General features: G+C 39.0%; 1 protein-coding gene across 10 annotated transcripts in view; it reads left to right on the forward strand.

Annotated features, from left to right (window-relative positions):
* kiaa1109 (KIAA1109 ortholog) overlaps positions 1-22,005 on the forward strand; it is a 95,714-nt gene extending 73,709 nt beyond the window's left edge. For 4 of the 10 annotated variants that reach the window (XM_041812476.1, XM_041812480.1, XM_041812479.1 and 1 more), the window contains 23 exons: positions 1,228-1,318; positions 1,741-1,800; positions 4,245-4,516; positions 4,671-4,886; positions 6,022-6,202; positions 6,298-6,487; positions 6,810-6,971; positions 7,079-7,218; positions 8,180-8,375; positions 9,268-9,468; positions 9,680-9,856; positions 11,830-11,967; positions 12,156-12,401; positions 12,822-12,975; positions 13,886-14,043; positions 14,804-14,993; positions 15,103-15,320; positions 15,558-15,809; positions 15,971-16,174; positions 17,931-18,125; positions 18,526-18,660; positions 19,603-19,768; positions 21,080-22,005. In XM_041812476.1, the coding sequence (XP_041668410.1) occupies positions 1,228-1,318; positions 1,741-1,800; positions 4,245-4,516; positions 4,671-4,886; positions 6,022-6,202; positions 6,298-6,487; positions 6,810-6,971; positions 7,079-7,218; positions 8,180-8,375; positions 9,268-9,468; positions 9,680-9,856; positions 11,830-11,967; positions 12,156-12,401; positions 12,822-12,975; positions 13,886-14,043; positions 14,804-14,993; positions 15,103-15,320; positions 15,558-15,809; positions 15,971-16,174; positions 17,931-18,125; positions 18,526-18,660; positions 19,603-19,768; positions 21,080-21,296 (4,159 nt within the window). In that variant the 3' untranslated portion in view covers positions 21,297-22,005. The remainder of the gene's footprint in view (positions 1-1,227; positions 1,319-1,740; positions 1,801-4,244; positions 4,517-4,670; positions 4,887-6,021; positions 6,203-6,297; positions 6,488-6,809; positions 6,972-7,078; positions 7,219-8,179; positions 8,376-9,267; positions 9,469-9,679; positions 9,857-11,829; positions 11,968-12,155; positions 12,402-12,821; positions 12,976-13,885; positions 14,044-14,803; positions 14,994-15,102; positions 15,321-15,557; positions 15,810-15,970; positions 16,175-17,930; positions 18,126-18,525; positions 18,661-19,602; positions 19,769-21,079) is intronic. The other 6 variants (XM_041812478.1, XM_041812482.1, XM_041812485.1 and 3 more) reach the window with 4 other exon arrangements.
* Positions 22,006-22,298: the final 293 nt, after the last annotated feature.

Below are 22,298 nucleotides of genomic sequence, written 5' to 3' on the forward strand. Positions count from 1 at the left end.
CTTTTCATCCGAACTAAGGCTGAGCAATTTGAGGAAATAATATAATTGCGATATTTTTTTTTCTTAAGTTTCTCATCTCATGCATTTTACAACAAAAATTTACAATAATTCATTCTATATGACAACCAACACAATGTTAGATTAAACTAGGGCTGGACAATTTTTAAAAAATATGATGATTTTGATATGAACTGTTGTATCAAAGGGAATGATCATTTTTATGTAATTCTCATATTTAATAAGAGAACATCCAAAATGGAGAAAATAGGATTTGTTGTGCACTATTCTAAAAATATGGCATTAGAATGATTGTGTGCCATGTAATGCATAACATCTCCGCTGCAAAACCAGTTCTAAATTGGTATTTTGCCACATATTTTAAGTTAAAGAAATATTGTGATTTGAAAATTGCAGCAGGCCATATTGCGATTTCATCTAATTTGTGATTAATTGCCCAGCCCTAATCCAAACTAACCAAAGCACTGTCATTGATATGATGATAGCACTTCATTTGATAAGTCAGTGACAACATTTCTAATTCAGTGATTATTACAAAGATACATCTCTTGTTTTGTGTCTGGGTAAATGGTGAATGGACTTGAGCTTGTGTAACACTTTTCTAGTCATCTGACTACTCAAAGGGCTTTTATACCGCAGGACACACATACCCATTTACTTCACATTCACACGCTGATGGAGTGGGATGTTATAGAGAATTTGCCATCAGTATAAGCGAGGGATCTAACGTTTTTTGTATTTGTCACGGTTTGGTGCACATTGTCCCACAACAAATACGTCTGGACCATTAAAAAAGAAAAGAAAAGAAATGTGACAATATTTATCCGCCAATCTTGGCAGCAGTAATGCTGGTGCTTGTGATTGCTAACCGCTATTAAACCACTAACAAAGAAGAGGAAGTAGCCGTTATATTAAAACACACAAAGAAGAAAAGTCCGCTCCTGGTGTGTAAATGTGTTTGAATGGGATTAGCTAATACTGATGGCCAATTCTCCATAGCAACCTCTGCCATAAGTGTTTGAATGTGGGGTGAATGGGTAGGTGTGACCCGCAGTGTAAAAAGTGTTCTGAGAGGTCAGATGACTAGAAAAGTGCTGTACAAGCTTAAGCCCATTTACTATTGACCTGACTGGGATTGAACTCATAGCAGAAATGTATTGCATTAGACCTTTAAATATTTGTATGCATTTTAAATCCCTGTGACTTCAGCTCCAGACTCGGGGATATGGATGATTTACCAGATTTGCGTGTGGATGCAGCCTCTCCTGGACCCCGGGTCACCTTCAACATCCAGGAAACGGTAAACTTGTTTCTATAAACATACATGTATGGCAAGTTTAAAAAGCAAAAAAATAAAAAATAAAAAAAAAACTTTTTCATATAATCTCACTTTAGATTTAGTGAAATTTTGTTCCATATCTGTGTGCTCTCAAATTTTTGCTAACCAAATCAACTATTAACATGTTGAAAAAGTAGATAGTTGTAGTTATCAGCTATTTAATGTTGACAGTTTTAAGATGAACATTTCATCCTTCATTGTCGCGTTCGTGTCATTGTGGCTCTTCCCATAAGGCATGATATATTCAATGCATGAAACTGTAACTTGCATTACCACAGATGTCAGAGATGCCCAAATGAGAGATCATAACGCTTTCAGAATTGTTGTTTATATTTTGAATTTTTTTCTTTTAATTGTTAATGAAAATTTGTGTTCAATTGAAGATAAAAAATCTGGCTTTGGAAACACCCCATGCACCTGTCAGTCCAGGAGAGGTATTTAAGGTATATGGTTCAAACGATTAATTTCAGCAAATCAGTATTTCTAACCAATAAAAAAAGATCTGTTTTCTCATCTGTTCTATGATAACAATGACTTCTCTGATTTTAATTTGCAATCAAAACAGGATGATGAATTCTGGACCTTTAATTAAATAGTCTTCTTTTCATGATAAAGTTTTGTGGTTTGGTCTTATATTTCCTCAGTTATGCAGTGATTTGTGTGTTAATCTTTTTGTAAATTTATGTGGAACCAAATGTGAATACTCTAATATTCCTCAGTCTATAGAATTACTCACAGATGGAAATACAGTTCCATTAGTATCATTAGTACACATCCTCTGGACAAGTTGATGGATGGAAAATCTTCCCTGATTTTTTTCTGGATACCCTTAAGCAAGGGTGTTAAGAAATTGATTTTCCTGCATCATGGTGAGACTAACCTTAAGTGGCAGATCCTCATCCTGTTTTGAAACTGCACGGAATTCAAATTAACCTCTCTTCAATATAAATACGTTTGCTGAATTCTAACAACTATGCATGGCTGGACTCTGAACCACAGTCAGTCAGTCGTTTCATCATCTCATATCTCAGGTTTAACTTACAATACATGGATAGACATTTTTTTTAAAGGTGATTTGTCTTTAATATGACACTAAGATTATTATTTTTTATTTAAACACTAATCAACAAATATGGTATTTAACATGCAATCCTTACTGGCAGAAGACTTTTTTTCTTCAGAGTGTATGTATGAGTACTTGGGGTCTGTATCAGCATCTGAAACTGGTGTCAGTAATTTTTTCATCACACAATCTCTACCATTCTTTCTTTATCGCTAACACACCAATTGACTGTGTCTAAGGCTATTTGACATGATGAATTAATGTCTGTTGTCAGTCTTTGTGATAGTCATTTGGCCTTGACCTTTCCATATATTCACCTTTGTAGCTTACTTTGTATTTTTAGCAATTTGCCAAACAAAAACAGCAGTTTCTAAGTGCAGAATTTGGCATATAAACACACGTCCACCAGCAGTCACCATACCTTTCTCTGGTCTTTTGGGCTCTCTTCCAGCTGTCTTTAATGATAGAAGGCTCTTTCATATTGAGACTTTCATGGGAACTTTCCATTGCCAGCATCTTTGGAGGGTGTTATATCTTTTTTACTTTTGAGGGAAATGTCATCTTGTCTTAGTTGATTCTCTCTCACCTTTCCTCACAATGAGCATGTGTCCTTTTAGCTTCTCTGAGAGCAGTTGAAGGTTTGTAGTGTTCTGTTATTGGACATAAAACTAGAAATATATTTACCATTTAGGAGGGGATAAGTCATACATCATGTACATTACTGCTCAAAAGTTTAGGATATTTGGAATTTTTCTTGTTTTCCATGGAAAAACTCTTAAAATTAGTCTGAATAGGAAATATAGCAAATGAAGTGGACATGCTGACATTGTCAGAATTAGAAATAATGATTTTGATGAAAAATGTTCTTAAACCTTTCCCTTCGTAGAAAAAGAAACACTCACTGCAGCAATTACAGCCATGCAAACCTTAGGCATTCTAGCTGTCAGTTTTTCAAGGTAATCTGATGAGATTTCCCCCCCATGCTTCCTGGAGAATCTCCTACAAGATGGATATTCTTGATGGAGTCTTCCTTCTTACCATGTGGTTTGGCTCCTCCCACAACAGCTCAAAAGGGTTCGGATCTGAAGACTGTGCTGGCCACTCCATTACAGTCAGAATTCTGGCTGACTGCTTATTCTTTAAATATTTCACAGACATTTTGGAGGTGTGTTTGGGTCATTATCCTGCTGTAGGATGAAATTGGCCCCAAGCAAGTGCTGTGCACAGTATGGCATGGCATTGTGAAGTCTTGTGATCATTTTCCTTCCCCAAGGTCCCTTCCACTTTTTACAAATCTCCTACTCTACCACCTCCAAAGCCCGCCAGAACATCATGCTACCTCCACCTCGCTTGACTGATGGTTTTAAGCACCGTTCTTGCATTTTTTTCATTTGTTTTGTGTCTCAAAAAATGCTCTCCAAACTTTGACTCATCCGTGCCCAACACCTTCTTCTGGTCTTCCAGTGTCCAGTCTTTTTGTGCCCTTATTAGTAAATTTTTTTTTTTAGCTGTGCAACAGGATTAACTTGGATTAGCAGCCATACTAGGAGATTGATGCAGAGGACTGACAGTTGCTGATAACTGTTTGTGAACTGCATGAAAATGTTTGTCTTTGAAAAACAAAGAAATTTGCCAGTGATCCCAAACTTTTGAGCGGTACTGTATCTGAGATAAAAGATAATCCCCTTTAAGACCAATGAACAGATCACTCTCTCCTTCAAAATAGTCCGGTTACCTTCTTACTTAAGAGATTGTCTTTTAGTAAGAAATACTTTTGAAGACTCTCCTATACTGTGAGCATGACTTCATGTCCTTTTTCTAAAGTTTCCTGAGGAGACAGAGGTGGACCTGCTTTCAGTCTCCATTGATGAACCATTCCATCATCATGTTCATCATCATCATCCTCATTCCCCATCTGTTTTCGAGGGCCAGCACTCAGCTTTTAGTGCCCCTGTCACCCCAGCTGTCTTTTCCCCTACAATTCCCTTCCAGCATGACGACATGAGGCGGGACGACCTGTCCTCTTCCTCATCTGAGGATTCAGAAAAGGAGGATGAATTTGAACGGGAGAGACCGCCAAGCTACCGAAGGCCTTTGTGAGTCATCTGTCGATTCTGTTTATTAAACCAGTTCTCTTGAATTGAATTTGTGATGAAGGGAAACACTCTTAATCTTTTTTTTTTTTTTTAATTTCTTCTTTCATAAAAAAGGGCAACTTTGAGTATTCACAGTCCCTACTTTTCTCCCCAGTCAAACGTCACACAGGAAGTCCACAGGGTTTTCTGCCGTGAGTCAGCTGTTTAGTGAGCGCTGGCCTGGCACAGCTGCCAACCGCAGTTTTAGTGGCCCAACAACTGAAAGAAACATCGACTTTGAGCTTGATGTCCGTGTGGAGATTGACAGCGGGAAGTGTGTCCTTCACCCCACCACACAGCAACCAGAGCATGAGGACATTTCCCTAAGGAGGTATGATGGGAGGCACATTTCTTATCCTGATAAGAGCAATGGCAAGAGCAGAATTGTATTTCATGTCTGACTTGCATTCCCTGCTGCTTTCTGCTCGAAAAACATTTTAATAATGCCTTTAAGGAGCTAAATTATACTTAAAATCAGTGATTCTCAACCTTGGGGAGACACTAAAAGGGGGTCTCCAGATGCCCTAAAAAAAACTAAGATCATTTTTTAAATTACACCGTTGCCACTTAACACCAATTTTGTCATATTTTTTAGCCCTTTTCATCATTTTTTACCTCTAATTTTAACACATTTTTACCATTTAACACCTATTTTTGTCAGTTTTAAACTCTTTCCACCACTTTTTTCTTTCCCTTTTTTTGCAACTTATAAAACAATTCTTGCCACTTAAGCATAATTTTGCCTATGTTGACCTATTAACCCCTTTTTACCACTTCTGATGCTCATTTTTTCCCCTTTTTAACCACACTGTACCATTTGATGTGCCCACTTTTGCTCGTTTAACCAATTTCTGCCAATATCTGCCTATTTTTTTGTGTCTCAGTTAACCCTTTTTTTTGCCAGTTTATTTCAATTTTTCATCCCATTTCAGCAAATTTCCACCCATTTTTCCAAATTTAAAGCCATTCCAGCCAATTTAAACTTCTTTTTACCACTATTTATGCACATTTTTGCCACTTATGCCAATTTTTGCCTTTTTTTTTGCCAATTTTATTTAACTTTTGCCACTTCTAACCCATTTCTGCTTCTTTTAAAATCCAATTTCAGCACCTTTTCCACCATTTTTTGCCATTATTAACCCATTTTAGCAATTTTTAAACCATTTTAATCCTTTTTTTAACAAAAAAGTTTTACATTTTTAAGAAGGCTATTTACTACATGAATGATTAAAAAAGATATTTGTTTGTTTAATAAGAGTGGATATTATGTCACCTTTATTTCGGGGGTCGCGGGCTGAAAAGGTTGAGAACGGCTGCTTTAAATGGAGATCCAGTGCATGATTTGTCCAGTAATTGATTGCAGCTCTTCTTACAACATTCTGTTAATTCAGATAACTCACAGAATTGAGCACAGAATAAGCAAAACTTTCTCACATAGCAGGCTCTTGTCTCTGTGGGTTTTGTAGGAGCTGTGAGCGCAGTCTTAGGAGTCTAGATCAGGAGTCCCCACCCAAAAAGAAGAAGCTGCAGCCCACCTACACCTCTACCACCCACCTCCTAGCTGGCAAGAAATGTCCCTCCTCCTTGCAGACCAAATCCAATGACATGGAAACCACTGTCTTTTACATTCCAGGAGTAGATGTTAAGGTTGGTTTCTTCCTCATCCAAACTTTAATAGACATATTTCAAATGTGTGCTTTCATTATGCTTTAAATTCTGATTCATCTTTTTCCTCCCTTCAGTTGCACTACAACTCAAAAACACTGAAGACGGAGTCCCCAAATGCATCCCGTGGCTCCTCTCTCCCTCGCACTCTCTCCAAAGAGTCCAAGCTGTATGGTATGAAAGATAGCGGCCCTCCCAACTTTTCCAATGCTGTTCAAACCAAGACTAACTCGCTCCTCCCTCCCCCGCCCCCACCTATTCCATCAGGTACTGAATATTCCCTCATTTTAATTGCATGCCCTTGTGTCCTCTGTAATCATCGTTAAGTGCCTTGCATCTCTGATCTGATAATTTACATCCACACATGGACCTATTGGATCAAATGCATGTGACTTCAGTCTTCATTTTGAGGCATGAATCCAGATTCTGGATTCCAGAGGGAGCTTTTCATCAAATAGGCACATGCAGACTGATTCAGACATCAACCACGACTTAAAAAAGAGCCTAACAAATTCATTTTCAATTTTTGAATTATTGCTGACATAAAATCCAAGCTGCAAATGGTTTAAACTCCAATGTGTTTCTGCAGCCAAAGGCAAAGGCAGTGGTGGAGTAAAGACAGCCAAGCTGTATGCCTGGGTGGCCCTCCAGACACTACCTGAGGAAATGGTCATTAGCCCCTGTCTGCTTGACTTCCTGGAAAAGGCACTGGAGACCATTCCTATCACTCCAGTTGATAGGAATTATGCAGGTTTGCTTGTTTTATGAATGTCTTTGTGAGCGGACATCAGTAATGCCTTTTTGCTCCCAAGCAATTGAGGTAATCTCTCATGTTTGTGTTTTTTGTACCTCCATCAGCTGTGGCTTCCCAGGAGGAAGACATGGGTCAGTTTGACACTGTGGAGCAACTAGAGGAATCCACCACCTCCTTGGTTTCCTCTTCCACATCGGCCTACTCCTCATTCCCAGTTGATGTAGTTGTTTATGTCAGAGTCCAGGTACTGAAAACTAAAGTGTTATTCTTGCAGCTCACTTTATCTACAGCATTTAAATTGTAATGGATTTGAGCTTTTATGCCTCTTGTCTAGTCATCTGACTTCTCAAAGCATTGTATACACCAGCAGAGGATCCTATGTTAAGTGTCTAACCTTCAAACACAATATTCCAATATATAAAAGAAGTTAATTATTTTTTTTTGATATTAAAATAACTGATAATGTTGTATAATGTCAGTTATTTTAGTTTTTTCTTGCAGCTTGGAGGTTTCAAGAGATGTCATTTCTTGTCTGTGTAGGTTCTCATTAATCCAGGTCACGGTTATCCAAATTATTTGTCAAGAGAGATTCATGTTTTCTATTTGGAAGATTAATTTTGAAATTTTTAGCCACTGATTGTGTCACAGGAAACTATTTAATGATACAGTAATGGTAAATTAATTAAACATGTTGTGTTTTTGATTACTCATCTGAACTAAACACCAAAACAACTCAACCTTGTGCAAAAAACATGCTTTTTATCTATTTGTTTTTATTATTATTTCACACCCCTTGGGTGCACATGCTTTTTCTATAGAAAACTACTGCTGCATTAGTGGTGTGTAAATGTGTATGGATGTGTTTTTATGGGATTAGCTAATAGTGATGGCCAATTCTTCATAGCGTCTTCCGCCTTCAGGGTCTGAATATGGAATGATCAGGTAGGTGTGACCTGCAGGTGACATGGCGTTGAGTAGTCAGACAACTAGAAAAGCACTATACTAGTTGATCAGTCTTTATTTGCAGTGCTCCAATAGTAAATGAGATTATCGATCTCAAAGATGTTTTCCTGCTTAAATAAAAATAAATAAATAAAAATAAAATAAAAATAACCAAAGTTATCTTAAGACTGTATACAAGGAGAGCTGTCTAGATTGTACGCTTTGTTAAGTTAGACATTCATACTTTATGTTGTTGTCTTTAGCCCTCTCAGATCCGCTTCAGCTGCCTTCCAATGTCCAGGGTGGAGTGCATGCTCAAACTTCCCTCTTTAGACCTGGTCTTCTCTTCTAATCGTGGAGAACTAGAGACCCCAACTGGAGCCCATCCTACAGACGGATCTCATCCATCATCCTCCACTCCACCAGGACAACATATTCCCAAACTACCACCAAGTAAAGGTCAGCAGAGCATCACTAATCAAATAATATTCTTCTAACCTGATCAATAGGGATGAGTACCGAAATCTGGTACCAACATGGCACCAGTGTCAACACGTCTGATACCTACCAAACAGAATCAAAACAAAGCTTTCGATACAGCATTTTGATGCTGCTGCACTCCAATGCAACCCCCCACCAGTACGCATAAAAGGCACAAAATACCTTGGGCTTAATGTAATTCATAGAGGCCTACACTTGTATTATTGTACACTTGTACACTTTGGCTACCTTTGCTTCAAGAAGTCACAGCTGTTTCTTTATCTTTTAAAGATATTTCTCAGAATTATTTAGGTACCAAGACGGCCTTCATTCATGCACCGTATTTAATGCTTTAACTGATTCACATGAGTACACAACAACGTACTACTCTTATGGTGCAAAACTATTGTTTATGGTACCGATAATTTTAATTCTGTTTCAGAAAAAAAATCCCTCTTTTTGATTATCTGGATGGATGATTATTTGATTTTAAATATATATATAGATATATATATATATCTATATATATACTGGAGGATATAGAAGGCACTAATCTAAAATGTTTTTAGTGGTACCAACCCTCAAAGGTGAAGGAGCCTCGGATCACGCTGCCATCTTGTAAACACTTGCTGACTCACTACACCTTCTGAGCCATAACCACACATTACAGTTTTTGGATAAGAATTTATTTTAAGCCTTTCTCTGGTCAGCTTACTTCTTCATATCCTGAAATATCTGCTAAATATTTTTGTCGTACAGGCTATACATACGATACTTTGAAATGATCAAATTTTACTAGTTAATGCTAACTCTTGTGACTGCTTGATCTGACTTTTCCAACCCCCAACCCCCTCTCTGCCCCTTTTTTCAGCCTCACCATTGCTGGGGAGTCCACTGGGAAGGAGCCGACACAGCAGTAGCCAGTCAGACCTATCTGGGCCCCCCAGTAACTCATCAGGCCTCAGTTTTACTGCCTGCATGTCTGACTTCTCCCTCTACGTTTTCCACCCCTACGGCGCAGGAAAGCAGAAATCCGCAGTAACAGGCTTGCCTCCTGGTCCAGGGCCCTTAGGTATGGAAGGGTTCTCATGGTATTCCAGTGTGCTTATGGCACTGGGCTTAAGTGTCTCATTGAAATGAATAGTTTCTTAATGCTTATAATAACTTCTTTAGCTTTGAAGACATTAAACTAACCAGAACACGAATACATTTTAAGGACTACTTGCGTCATTTGCTGTAAAATATAACAAAGATATTAATTATTATTGCTCTTGTTCCTTAAGGTACTGTTGATGAAGAGCCTTCCTCAGTAACAGGGAGAAAAGACTCTCTGAGTATTAACCTGGAGTTTGTTAAAGTCAGCTTATCAAGGATGAGGCGAAGTGGGGGCCCTACCTTCATTGAAAGCTTCATTCCTCCAAAAGGTGGCAAGATGGACACCACCCTTATCAACATCTCAGGTACGTTTTCAGCCCCAGGAGAACACATTAATGCTACAGATTACACTGTGATTTTAAAAGTTGTTCTTCAGGAAATTTTTTTTTCCCCTGCTTGTATGTTGCTACAGTTTTGTACATCAGGGTAGTCCTTGTGTGTTTGTGTGTGAAATGTTCAAACACTGCATCACACACTGTGAGTCATGAAGGGATAAATGCAATTTTTTTTAGGCTCACTCCTATTTCTTTTATCTCTACCCCTTGATTTTGAGTGGAACCTTGCCCCTTGAAACAGTTACAAAGGGTTGCAGTGAAATCTTCCCCTGCAAAATGGTGCATCTCTCTAAGCTCCTGATATGTCATCAGTAGTTGTCGGCATTTCATACACAGACTCAGTGACAAAAGTAGCCATTTCTACCACAAATGATAGTTTTAAAAAGGGATGTTCTGATACTATTTTTTCCTTCCCGATACGATCCCGATACCAAGGTGTTGGGTATCGGCCGATACCATGTACTGATCCAATACCAGTGTGAACTTTCTGGACTGTGCAGACTAGCAAATTATTTTAGACCTATATTTGACTCAACAAATAGAATCGTAACATACAGCATCTCTGTGACCCTACTGTTGTTTTTCTGCTGATTTTTTAGATAACTGTTAAATATTAAAATAATAATGTAGGGGCTGCATCACAGGCTCTCTTTATATTATGCTCTATCTGGGAAGCATGACATGATTATAGAACAGCCTGCAACTGGCTGATAGACCCTCACAATGAATGCACAATATGGCGGTTAGCATTCGAGCTAGCAGTAATAATTGTTCGTAGTTCGATTAAAATAGATTAAAAAGACATTCAATGTTGCATTTATTGGTGTGGATCTAAACATTAAAGTCTCCAAAAGTCACACGAGTTCCAGGCTCGCTGACAATGCTGCCAGAAGGGATTTAAAGGCATCAATGGCGTCAATGGGATGCCACAATGGCTAGCTTCAAGAGGAAAAATGAGTAAGGGGCCACGATTTATGGTTCAAAAGTTATTTATCTTATGATAAACTGTGTCACTTCTTGTTGTGTATGACAAAGACAAAAACTGTCACGCAGCCACCATTCTTTGCTCCTGCAGTGAGTCCTTTGGTTCTTCTTCGCTGCTCTAAAATGGTAGCCCATGCATAACGTGCTTTGCGGCAGCGAAGAAGAATTGATTTCTGGTTTATAGTGCTAACAGTTAGCATAGATAAATGAAGCAAAATATAAAGCTAAACCAAACGGTATCGGATCGGGGCATAAACTCGTGTACTCACCGATACCAATACCTGCATTTTAAGCAGTACTGGACATATTTCCAATACTGGTATCAGAATCTGAACAACGCTACTTTTAAGTTATTCTTCAAGAAAGGATCAGAAGGACTGTAAAACACTGGAACAACATGAAGTTATGATTTTAGATTGCCATCATCATTTTCAAATTGTGTTGATGATTTGCAAGGCTTTCTTGATGATTTCCTATGCCACTTAGTTTGGAGTGTGCCTCTGGAAAACTCTGTTTGGAGGGTCATGTACCCTTGCATGCCACCCAACCCCTCCATTCCAACAAGACCTTTTAACTTCTACTAGCCTATGGCAGGATAATAATGAGAATATTGAATCCCAGAAAGGCAAAATAATCTGTTGTTTACATACTCTTCCTGTGTGAACTTGAAGTTTTCCTTTGATCTCATGTTCTCGAGGCTCTAGCTGCTCAGGGCTCTACTGCACTCTAGAAATTCTTTCAGTGGGTTAGGGAACATGTTGCCTGTCGGCGCAAACCGATGCGCACCTGGAGCACAGAGTATGTAGAGTATGTGGAATTTGGGGGTTAGACTTAGTGACATGATGGATGAGAAATTCACTTTCCCAGCCTTGTAGATATGATTTTAGAAACACTTGTTAATGATAGAACCTTTTTGAAGTTGTCTCTCTCATATGATCACTGTAATCTTCTCCTCTTAGCTGTATGTGACATTGGCTCCGCCTCTTTCAAGTATGACATGAGGCGACTAAGTGAGATCCTTGCCTTTCCAAGAGCCTGGTACCGTCGAAGTATTGCCAGACGCCTCTTCTTGGGAGACCAGACAATCAACCTGCCAGGTTACTTTTTTAACTGATTACTGGTTTCCATTTTTGTTCGGATTAAGGATGTGTTTTGTGTTCACCACCCAGCTGTTTAGTCACAAATATCTACCATTATGGATATATTTGATGTTAAGACTTAGATTTACATTTGTTTTTCTTTTTGCTGCTCTTTGTTGTCAAACTCACATCTCAATCTTTACCAGCCTCTGGTCCTGCCACCCCTGACTCAGCCGAAAACATCACCCAACATCTGTCCCCTGAGTCTAGCCGGAAAGCTTACTGGAGGACCTGGGATGGCAGCACGGGGACACAACACATGCCTCAATCCCCCAATGTCTTTTCGGAGCACTCCACCGGAAACAACATGTCTCCAGGTGGCTTGGGCCACCTCAAGTCCCCTGCACCTGGACGCACCAGGAGTGTATCAGATTCCTCTGCACCTCGGAGAGGTATTCAGAAAAAAGGCTGTTGTTTTTACAGTTGCATCCCTCAACAGAAATGCTCTCTTTATTACTAAAATATGCTATTTAAATGTAAATCCCTTCTGCTGAAAGTCAGGGGAAATGGTAATATTTGGACAGATGTGGCTCAGTTGTAGAGTTGGATATCTCTTAACCATAAGAAAGGGGCTTGAAAAGTTGGGAATGTTGAAATCGCTGGTATAAATACTATTAGTTAATGTCAGTGGAAACGTCTTATAGCAGCCTTTTCCATCAGAGTGTAAATATTTAAATGGAAAAGTATTTCTGTGGTTATATCAGTCAAACAAAACAGTCATTTGAGTTTGAAAATACCATATAATGATGCCACTATATGCTTATCCTGTGATTTGACAGTCCCTGACATATCTTTTTAACATTCTTGTCTAGATTCTGTCACAAAAACCTCCACTCCTTCCTTCAGTAAAAATGGTAAGGCCGCAGGCCAGCAGGGTTCACCGTGGGAGACTCTGGTGGTGTTTGCCATCAACTTAAAACAACTCACTGTCCAGATGAATATGAGTAACGTCATGGGAAACAACACGTAAGTTTACCTGTGTGTGCTAACTGTTTATGTAGATACAAGCCACTGACTTTAAGCTGTTGGTTTCATAAAGAAACAGCTAAAAAAAACATGTTTTTGAAAAGAAGCCATGGACCAAGTGAAGGTGAATTGTATTTTAAAGCTAAGACCATTGAGGACTAGACATTTCAGCATCATTTGCTTTAAATTGTGATACCATCAAACAAATGTCTCTCAGGTACCATAGTGCTTCAGTTAGCATTTTTCTTCCTATCACCTATTCGTTTATCAGCTGAGTCTTTTTTTGCACACTGTAATTTTTTTATTTTTTATTTATTTATTTATTTATTTGCTCAATAGGGTATGTTGTAGTCACGACCTTCCCTTTTACAGTGATGGAAGAAATGCAAGAAATTCCTACTGAACTAGTTATGAATAGAGCATTCTCACAATTAGGGCAGCACTCTTTTGATGAGCTCTTTCATCGTAGAAGAAACATCATGTTTAAGTCCTTGTAAAGTGAAATCCAAACACACTAGATATGTTGAAATAAGGCTGCTGTAAACATGTGAAAACACTGAGATCTAAGTGTGACTGAATTTTTGATTTAGTCCATTCAAAAGTTGCTGATCTCTTTCCTGGCTTGGTTTTATTTGAGGCTGCTCGGCTCTCAGCAGCATATATTTCACCAGCCTCTTCCTCACTAAGTCAGGGTGCTCTGTCGCTTTCAGTGTGTTTTAAATTATCCTGCTAAGATGATAAAATACTGCCTAATGCTCATGAAAACTTGGTGTGTAAAGAGTTGATGTGTTGGACTTTTCTATATGATTGATTTCCTCTGGCAACCAGTCATTTTTTTCCAAATAAAATTAACTTATTCATAGAGAGCACTTTATAGCAGGACCACTCACAGTTGTGTTTACCTCTGTAGCTGGACGACTAGCGGGCTAAAGAGTCAAGGCCGACTGTCTGTAGGCAGCAACCGGGACCGAGAGATCAGCATGTCCGTCGGCCTTGGCCGCTCCAAGCTGGACTCCAAGGGCGGGGTGGTGGGTGGCAATATAGACGTGAACACCCTGGAGATGGTTTGTAAGTAAACAAAGTCAACTATCAGACATAATGATGTCCAGCAATTTGTTGGCAATTCTGTTTTTGGCAAAGTGTAAATTGTGAGCCAGAGTTCAGTAGGGAGTTTTAAAACAATAGTGGGAGCTGTGCAGTGGAAAATAAAGACTTTGAAATAGCCTCACACTTAAGTATTTTAGCAGTTTTGATAAAAACATGTTTTATAATGCCTGAAGAGATGCATCAATCAGCCAGTTCTGTTTCACTTTAAGGTAAGGCCAGCCAATTATAATTTTGGCTAGTTCTGATGCATGTATTGGAGTGAGGATGGGAAATGTTCGTGTACATCCTCCAGTATTGGCCAATGCTTTTGACTGCTGATTAAGAACTCTTTACATCCACTCTGCAAACATATTAGCCTGTGTGTATCTTGCTTTTCTGGTAGGCTTTGTGTCATTGTGCATAAAGCATTAAACTTGAGTCCGATTGGATGTCTGTTAGGTGCAGTCAAGTGATGCAGAAGGGGACGAGAATGAAGGAGACAGACACTAAAATGTCCATCTTCATACATTCATGCAATTTCTTGAACTCACAATTGTTTTTTTATTCAGTTGGATGGCCATCTCCTTAATAAGTTGCCACTTAAATACAGTTAATTGCTTTTACAGTAACAAGATGATCTATAAACTGTCATCTTTTGACTTTACTTGGGATAAAGTGCTTAAAACATAAAAACTCAATGATAAAAATAAGAAATGCTGACCTTTACTTTTTTATTTGCTAGCACACATCTCTGAGCACCCCAACCAACAACCTAGCCATAAGATCCAGATCACAATGGGTTCTACAGAGGCCCGTGTGGACTACATGGGCTCCAGCATTCTTATGGGAGTTTTCAGCAATGCTGATCTGCAGTTACAGGACGAATGGAAGGTCAACCTGTGCACCGTTGACACTAGTCTGTCAGAGAAAAGGTGTGATATGCCTTTTATTTGCCTTTTATTCATGTTCTCTACTGTCTGAACCAAGTAAAACCTTAATGTCCTTTTCCTTACTCCATGCTTTCTCCTTTTATGCTCCTAGTGTGATCTTTGTCCATGGAGACTTGCAGTGGGACATATTCCAGGTGATAATTTCCCGCTCCACAACACCAGACCTTATTAAGATCGGCATGAAATTGCAGGAGTTTTTCACTCAGCAGTTCGACACCAGCAAGCGAGCCCTCTCCACTTGGGGCCCTGGCCCATACCTACCCCCCAAAACCCCAGTTATCAACACTGAAAAAGGAGCTGCAGAGCTTTGTAAGCACCATTTTTAACTGTCATACTGAAATAATTAGTACAGACTGGCATATTAAGATTTGCACAGAATTAACTATCAAATCATCCATGTTATCTGTTGTATTCATGCACTTAAATACATTTACAAAGATTTAAGGATATGTAATGGTCAAAACAACTAATTACATCAAAACCTATTATCTCCATTCTACATGATTTTTTTCCTCACTCCGGCTGCGTCTGACCTCTTTGTTGTAGATATGGATGCAGCCCATCATCGCCATTGGCCTGGGGTGCTGAAGGTGATTGCTGGCTGCCACATTTCCCTCTTTCAGATGCCTCTGCCAGAGGACGCTGTGCAACTGGGTGGTTCAATGAGCCTCCATGGCAACCACATGACCCTGGCCTGCTTCCACGGGCCTAACTTTCGCTCAAAGTCATGGGCTCTGTTCCACCTTGAAGAGCCCAACATTGCCTTCTGGACAGAGGCGCAGAAGATCTGGGAGGATGGTGAGACACAGTGCCATTAATATCATTGAAAAATATCATGAAAAATATAACAATTACTAATATCTTTTTTTTATTTGGTAGAAAAATTAGTGATCATATTTATAGACTGCGCTTGATCACCATAATTCCTCTTTGATTAATGTTATTTCTTTCTCATCTAGGCTCCAAAGACGATTCTACCTACATTGTTCAAACACTGGATTTCCATCTTGGTCACAACACTATGGTTACAAAACCTTGTGGTGCCCTTGAAAGCCCAATGGCCACTATAACCAAAATAACCCGTCGGCGTCATGAAAACCCTCCACATGGTGTCGCCACGGTGAAAGAATGGTTTAATTATGTCACTGCCATGAGGAATGAAGGTAACCAGTTTTGCTTAATACCTTTAATTTTGTTTCATTAACATTTATAGTCAATGAAACCAAATTAAAATACTAAATATGGTAAAGCTGTCAAATTGCTCATTAATGCAAATATCTAATAAGCCAAGCACATAGCAGAAACAACATTTGTATGTAACATGGATAAATACTTTACTTCAGCCTAAAAAGTAAAAATCTAATTATTGCAAGAACATTAGCAAAATGTTCCGTTGATGAAACCTAAAAGAAGATGGCACCTTTTACCAAGAGGGCAGAAAGCTCCTGGTTGAGGGCCAAGGCTTTTGTTGAGTCTTAAACAATGGTCATTTTAACCCAGCCAAGGGCTGGCCTCGGAACTGCTGTCTGTAACCCTGGGCTAGAGGAAACCTACCAGGAGTCTGGTGTTGAAGCAGCCTAGTAACTGAGCTACCCTTGGGAAAAGCAGCCGACAGCTTGGCTCATGGCCTCAGTGTCCTGCCCGCCGATACAATAAGGGCCGCAATGGTCAGCTCTTTAGCTGGCATGTGACCCAACCCGTACTTGGCTGCATCCTGAATGGCTGCAAGAACTCGGCCATCTTATGTAGCATGCAAGTGCTTTTGAATCCCTCTGTCTTCTTCAGGTACTCCTGAGAGGGAGGCACAGTGAAGGTTTTTGGGGCTGTGCTGCATCTTATCAAAGCACTGGCTACTGGTAGCTTCACTGTGGTAAGGTCCAGCTGCAGGCATGCAAGGGCCATTTGAAAGATGGCCCCCACAGATTCATCCTCGGAGCCCTGCCCAGAGCTGTGGGTCGAGGAGTGGCAGCCAGCAAGAGACGCCTGAGAAGGGATGTCATGGGAGAATAAATCCCCCCCTAACTCTGTGGCAGATGCTGCAATGGAGAGGATATACTCCTCTGGAATCATATGGGCCTCTGAGGTAGTGGGCGAAACCACACAAGTCTTGCTTTTCTTGGCCTGGAGGGATGAAAAAGCAGCCTTCATCTGCTGAAGCTCTGCAGATATGTGGTCCACCTTGGAAACAAGTTTGGACTCTTTGGCCTTCTTCCTCGCAGAGGAGCCGCCGGATTCTGCAGCCCAATGTTTTGACCAAGCAAGTTGGATTGGGGTCCTTAGAGCTGGAGTGAACCGTGGAGGAGATAACAGCTCAGATGAAGCTACACCACCCAGGAGTTGCTCCACCTCAATACTCAGTACTCTCAATTCTGAAGCGACCAACCATAGTTATGGTGATCCGATGGTAAGCTGAAAGGCTGTCGCAGCCCTTGGGTCTGACCACGGAGGTCACAGGGCTACTAGCAACTAGCTCAAGATTTGCTATTATGAAGTTCAACACCTGCGAGTCAGAAGATGTAAAGGAACTGATCCCCTGATGACACGGGACTGTCCTTGTGGTCATTCTTCCACAAGGATACTTAGCTTGGATCATTACTGTTCCCTTCATGTAGAGGTTTACCGTGGTTTGTTCCCCTTCTGGTTTTATCTGAAGTGTCGACTGCACTGAAACCCTCTATTTTTTTACAGAGGGGTGGTAGTGCTTTCTTAGTGCACTGTACCACGCCTAAGGATTGTCAGTTAGGAAGATAAAGCTGGACTTTTTTTCATTTTTCAGACAGGCCATTAATAATCCTCTCTGTACTTTCTACTACTCCTTCCTTTGTCCAGGGAAATAGTAGAGGAGATGCTGTGTTCTTCTTCCACTGTTTGTCTCTCCCTCTTTTTCTCTTATTTTTGTCTTGTTTTGTTTTTTTCCAGAGTTGAACCTGCTCAGGAATGTTGAAGCAAACAACCAGGAGAGTGGAGCTGCTGCTAAAAGCTCCAGTCTGCTTAGCAGCTTCCGGAGCTCCTCAAGTTACAACCACGAAACAGAGACAATCTTTGCTCTTCCAAGAATGCAGCTGGATTTCAAGTCCATCCATGTACAAGATCCTGAGGAACCATCTCTTACAGGTGGGACCTAATGCAAGATAATAATGCAACAAAAGGCACATAAGAAATTAAAGTATATAGAAGCCATTACTGTTAATCAAGGTGTTTCTATTTCTGTTTTTAAGATCAGACTTGTAACTCTTTTCGGAATTCTTAGTTAATAGTAAATCTTTTCCATTGACTATCTCAGCGCAATCTCATCAAATCTCAAATTCATACTCTCTGAAGACCATAATGTCTTTGTGGCTGAAAAAAAAATACCAGGCTAGGTCCAACATGTTGAACTACATCTTAACTCTCAACTGTTCTTCTTGATTTGCGTTGTTGTAAGAGCAGATAAGTTGTTTTGTCAATCTGTAAGAGTATGCTTGCCTTGAGAATCATTGTTTTTAAGTAATTGGAATTGATTTATGTGTTCCAGACTCCAACAGCAAGCCCAAAGTGGAGTGCAGTGTGGTGACAGAATTCACAGATCACATCTGTGTCACCATGGACGCAGAGCTCATCATGTTTCTTCACGACCTGGTGTCTGCATACCTGAAGGAAAAGGAAAAAGGTTTTTATCCTTCTCACCTTAATCATGCTTTCTCTTAACAGTTAAGGCAGTGATGAAAGAAAAATATGTCTGATTTTTTTTGCCTTTAAAATGTTACGGGAATGATGTATACCAACAGGGTATCCGCGGGGTCTTAAAAAGTTTTAAAACGTCTAAAATCCAATCATTTGAATTTAAGGCCTTAAAATGTCTAAAATTCTCTTAGAATTTCATAAAATGTCTTAAGTGCGATTTTTAAAGGTCTTAGAAATGTATTATTAATCCATTATTGTAACGGAATTGCGGAATTGGCCAATAAAGTGGAAATCGCGAAAATTGAATGACGTTGACTGAAATGCTGTGTTTTTTTTAGAAAGAGGAACGTATTTCTGAGGAATATGGACCGGTGGGGAACACTAAAGCGGGGCACAACTTGTCCCTCACTCACCCCGCCCCCTCCTAAACAATAACAGCATGTCAAAGCAGCTGCACGAAACACTGGCAAACATCACGTAATCCCATACGGGCCAGTACCGTGGGACTTAATGTTGCATGATGTGCATAAAACCTCTGCCGCTGCAAAAAATTGATTTATTAGACTGGTATTTTGACACATTTCAAGTTAAAAAAATATTGCAATTTCTGCGATTTTTAAATTGCAGAAGGCCATATTGTGATTTAATCTAATTTGCAATTAGTTTCCCAGCCCTACTTTTACCTACAACCAGACACTATTAAGTACTTTATAAGTTTGTTTAATCCTCAACAATTCCAGTAGGACACATTAATTAAGTATGCTTTACACCAAGGGGTCACCCAGGCTTGCTTTTTTTTTTCTTTCTTTTCATGTCTGATTCATGTTTGATGTTGCTGAGGAAGGTTTTGTCATATGAGCAAGAGAATATGAGAGCACTGCAGCATGGGAAACAGCATCATTGCTTTCTTCCTCCCGTCTGTCCTCAGCCCTTTTTGCTCCACGGATGTTCATGGCTCGCCCAGGCCAGAAAAGCCCTACGGCCCTGCATGACGAAAGCTCTTCAGACAAGGACAAGGATGACGGCATCAACTACACCACAGTGGACTGGAGGGAGTTCATGTGCAACACCTGGCACTTAGAGCCAACTCTCAGGTCAGCTTCACCTCACTGCACCTAAAGCATTCATAGAGTTTATAGACATAGACCCTGTCCTGTAGTAAAAATGCTCATTCAAACAAATAGAGGAGGAAAAAGAAGAGCATTTATGACACTGTGTCAGCCTTCTTAACCTTATTCTAAGACAGGGGTCCTTAATCACAGCAGGGGCTGGATTCTAAACTTGGGTCTAACCTGAGGGCCTAACAGGTTTGATATTTAACCATAAAATGTCAACCTTATTTTCACCAGAAATGAATTAGGGGGTAAAAAACTTAACACTGACGGTAAATGATTTTGCCATTAAAAGGTGAACAGGTGAACATAAGTTAAAAACTCAAAATCTAAGATAAAAAGTCAAACGTATAAGTTTAAAGGTAAAAACATGACATTTAAATCTAAAACAATGTTTTTAAAGGGCAAAATATGAGATAGAATACTGAAACCTTGAATTTTAAAAGTCAAAAAGTGAGATAAAATTCAAAATCATGATTTTGAAAGGTCAAAAAACTGAGATAAAATTCAAAATCATGATTTTAAAAGGTCAAAAAACTGAGATAAAATTAAACATCATGAGTTTTAAATAAAAAAAATGAAACAAAAGTCAAAGAAAGGAGTTGTAAAAGGTCAAAACATGACTTTAAAGGTCAAAGTAGAATTTATAATTATAAATCTAAAAGGTAAAAATATGAGATAAGTCAAAACCATAACTTTTAGTCACAACTGCAAAATGCAAAATTAAAAATATAGAAAAAACACAAATTTCTCCCACGTTCCTGACTTTTTATCCAATTGTTTTTACTTCTTACTTTTTCAAACTGTTATGACTCGACAAAGATATTATAAATCATCAAGAATAAGTTCACATTTTTATACTGGAGGAAATCTGCAGACCTCATACTGGTGGGCCAGTTATAAAAAAATTAGCAGATGATCTGGTGGGCCAGGTATAACTGCACCACGGGCTGGATTTGGCCCCCGGGCCTTGAGTTTGACACACCTGTTCTAAGACAAAGACAACCATGCTCTTCATTTTATGATTGAAGTGGAATGGCATGAATGCAGAGCTTAGCAGAAAAACAAGTCTTTTAGACATTAAGCAGCAACACATTCATTATATCACTCTTTAAAGTTGTAATGATTTTAAGTAAAATCTATCTTTGTGGACATCTGAACAAGTTTATGAAGGAAAATTGTGTCTGTAATTTTCATTAATACCCTCTGTGTCTTATTTTAAACATCCAATAATTGGCATACAGTGCCAGTAATGCCTTTTGCTCAAACACAACTGTATTTACTCTTTTTTAGACTTATCTCTTGGACTGGACGAAAGATTGACCCAGTTGGCGTGGACTACATTTTGCAAAAACTTGGCTTCCACCATGCCAGGACAACAATTCCCAAGTGGCTGCAGAGGGGCGTGATGGACCCACTGGACAAGGTTTTGTCAGTGCTGATCAAGAAGCTCGGCACAGCCCTGCAGGATGAGAAGGACAAGAAAGGCCGAGACAAAGAAGAACACTGAAAAACACAAACCATTGTGTGTTCAAGCTGTGCAAACGTTCTTTATAGTCACAACACTGGAAACTGTATTACAATAGCTGGTAAAAAACTGTACATCATAATTGTCATATGTACTTTTTTTCTCGCTACACAGTGTGAAATTCAGCATAGTTGTTTACTGTGGTCTCAGCCACTAGCGGCTTTGACTAAAGCATTTTGCACCAATGTCATTTTCTGTATATTTTGAACAAATTAGGATGTTTTTCTTTTTTATTTAACTGCTTTAATAGTGAAACCCTGCCTCTTTTACCTGTTGTAAATGACCTTACTGAAGTAGTTTGAAAGTTTATTTTGAGGCTTAGAAATATTTCATAAGAAATGATTTCTTAAACTATTGCCTTTCTTTGTTTCCCATGGAACACATGCTAGATATGCTTGTGTAGTTCTAAGATATTTAAGGGTTGTTCAGTGACAGAGTTCTTTTTTTTATTGTGAATGAAAACATTGGGAGATTACAGCCCATCAACCTCTTTGTCATGAGAATGACATAATCTTGTAATTAAAATTTTACCAAAGGTTTATGGGTTATGTGACATTTAAAGTCTACATGTATTAATTAGCTTGGTGTGTCAAGCTTCAGTCCTTTTTTAATCCAAACAGTCGAACCAGTGTATATAATTGAGTTTCATAAATTTGCTGATTTCCTAACTTAATAAAAACTTTGCCAATTATTTATAGATGTAGCTGTGATGTTTTATTTTGAAGTGTTAAATCTTGTGCTTATTGTTTACTAATCGATTAATTTTATAGCCTCAAGATCAGCCTTTGAAAAAGGATGTCTTTTTTGTAGTGCTGTTACTTTAATTGAAAAATTAATCAAGTTAATCACATTACTATGCTATGATTAATTATGATTAATCACAGCATTTATAAAAATGGTTTAAGTATGTTTTGATGTTTTTAGATTTTTAAAGGTTATTTTCAAGTGCTTTATTTTTATTCTTTTAATTCTATGTACAGCACA

Source organism: Cheilinus undulatus, linkage group 18, assembly GCF_018320785.1.
Source record: "Cheilinus undulatus linkage group 18, ASM1832078v1, whole genome shotgun sequence".
In the NCBI taxonomy this organism is placed as follows: domain Eukaryota; kingdom Metazoa; phylum Chordata; class Actinopteri; order Labriformes; family Labridae; genus Cheilinus; species Cheilinus undulatus.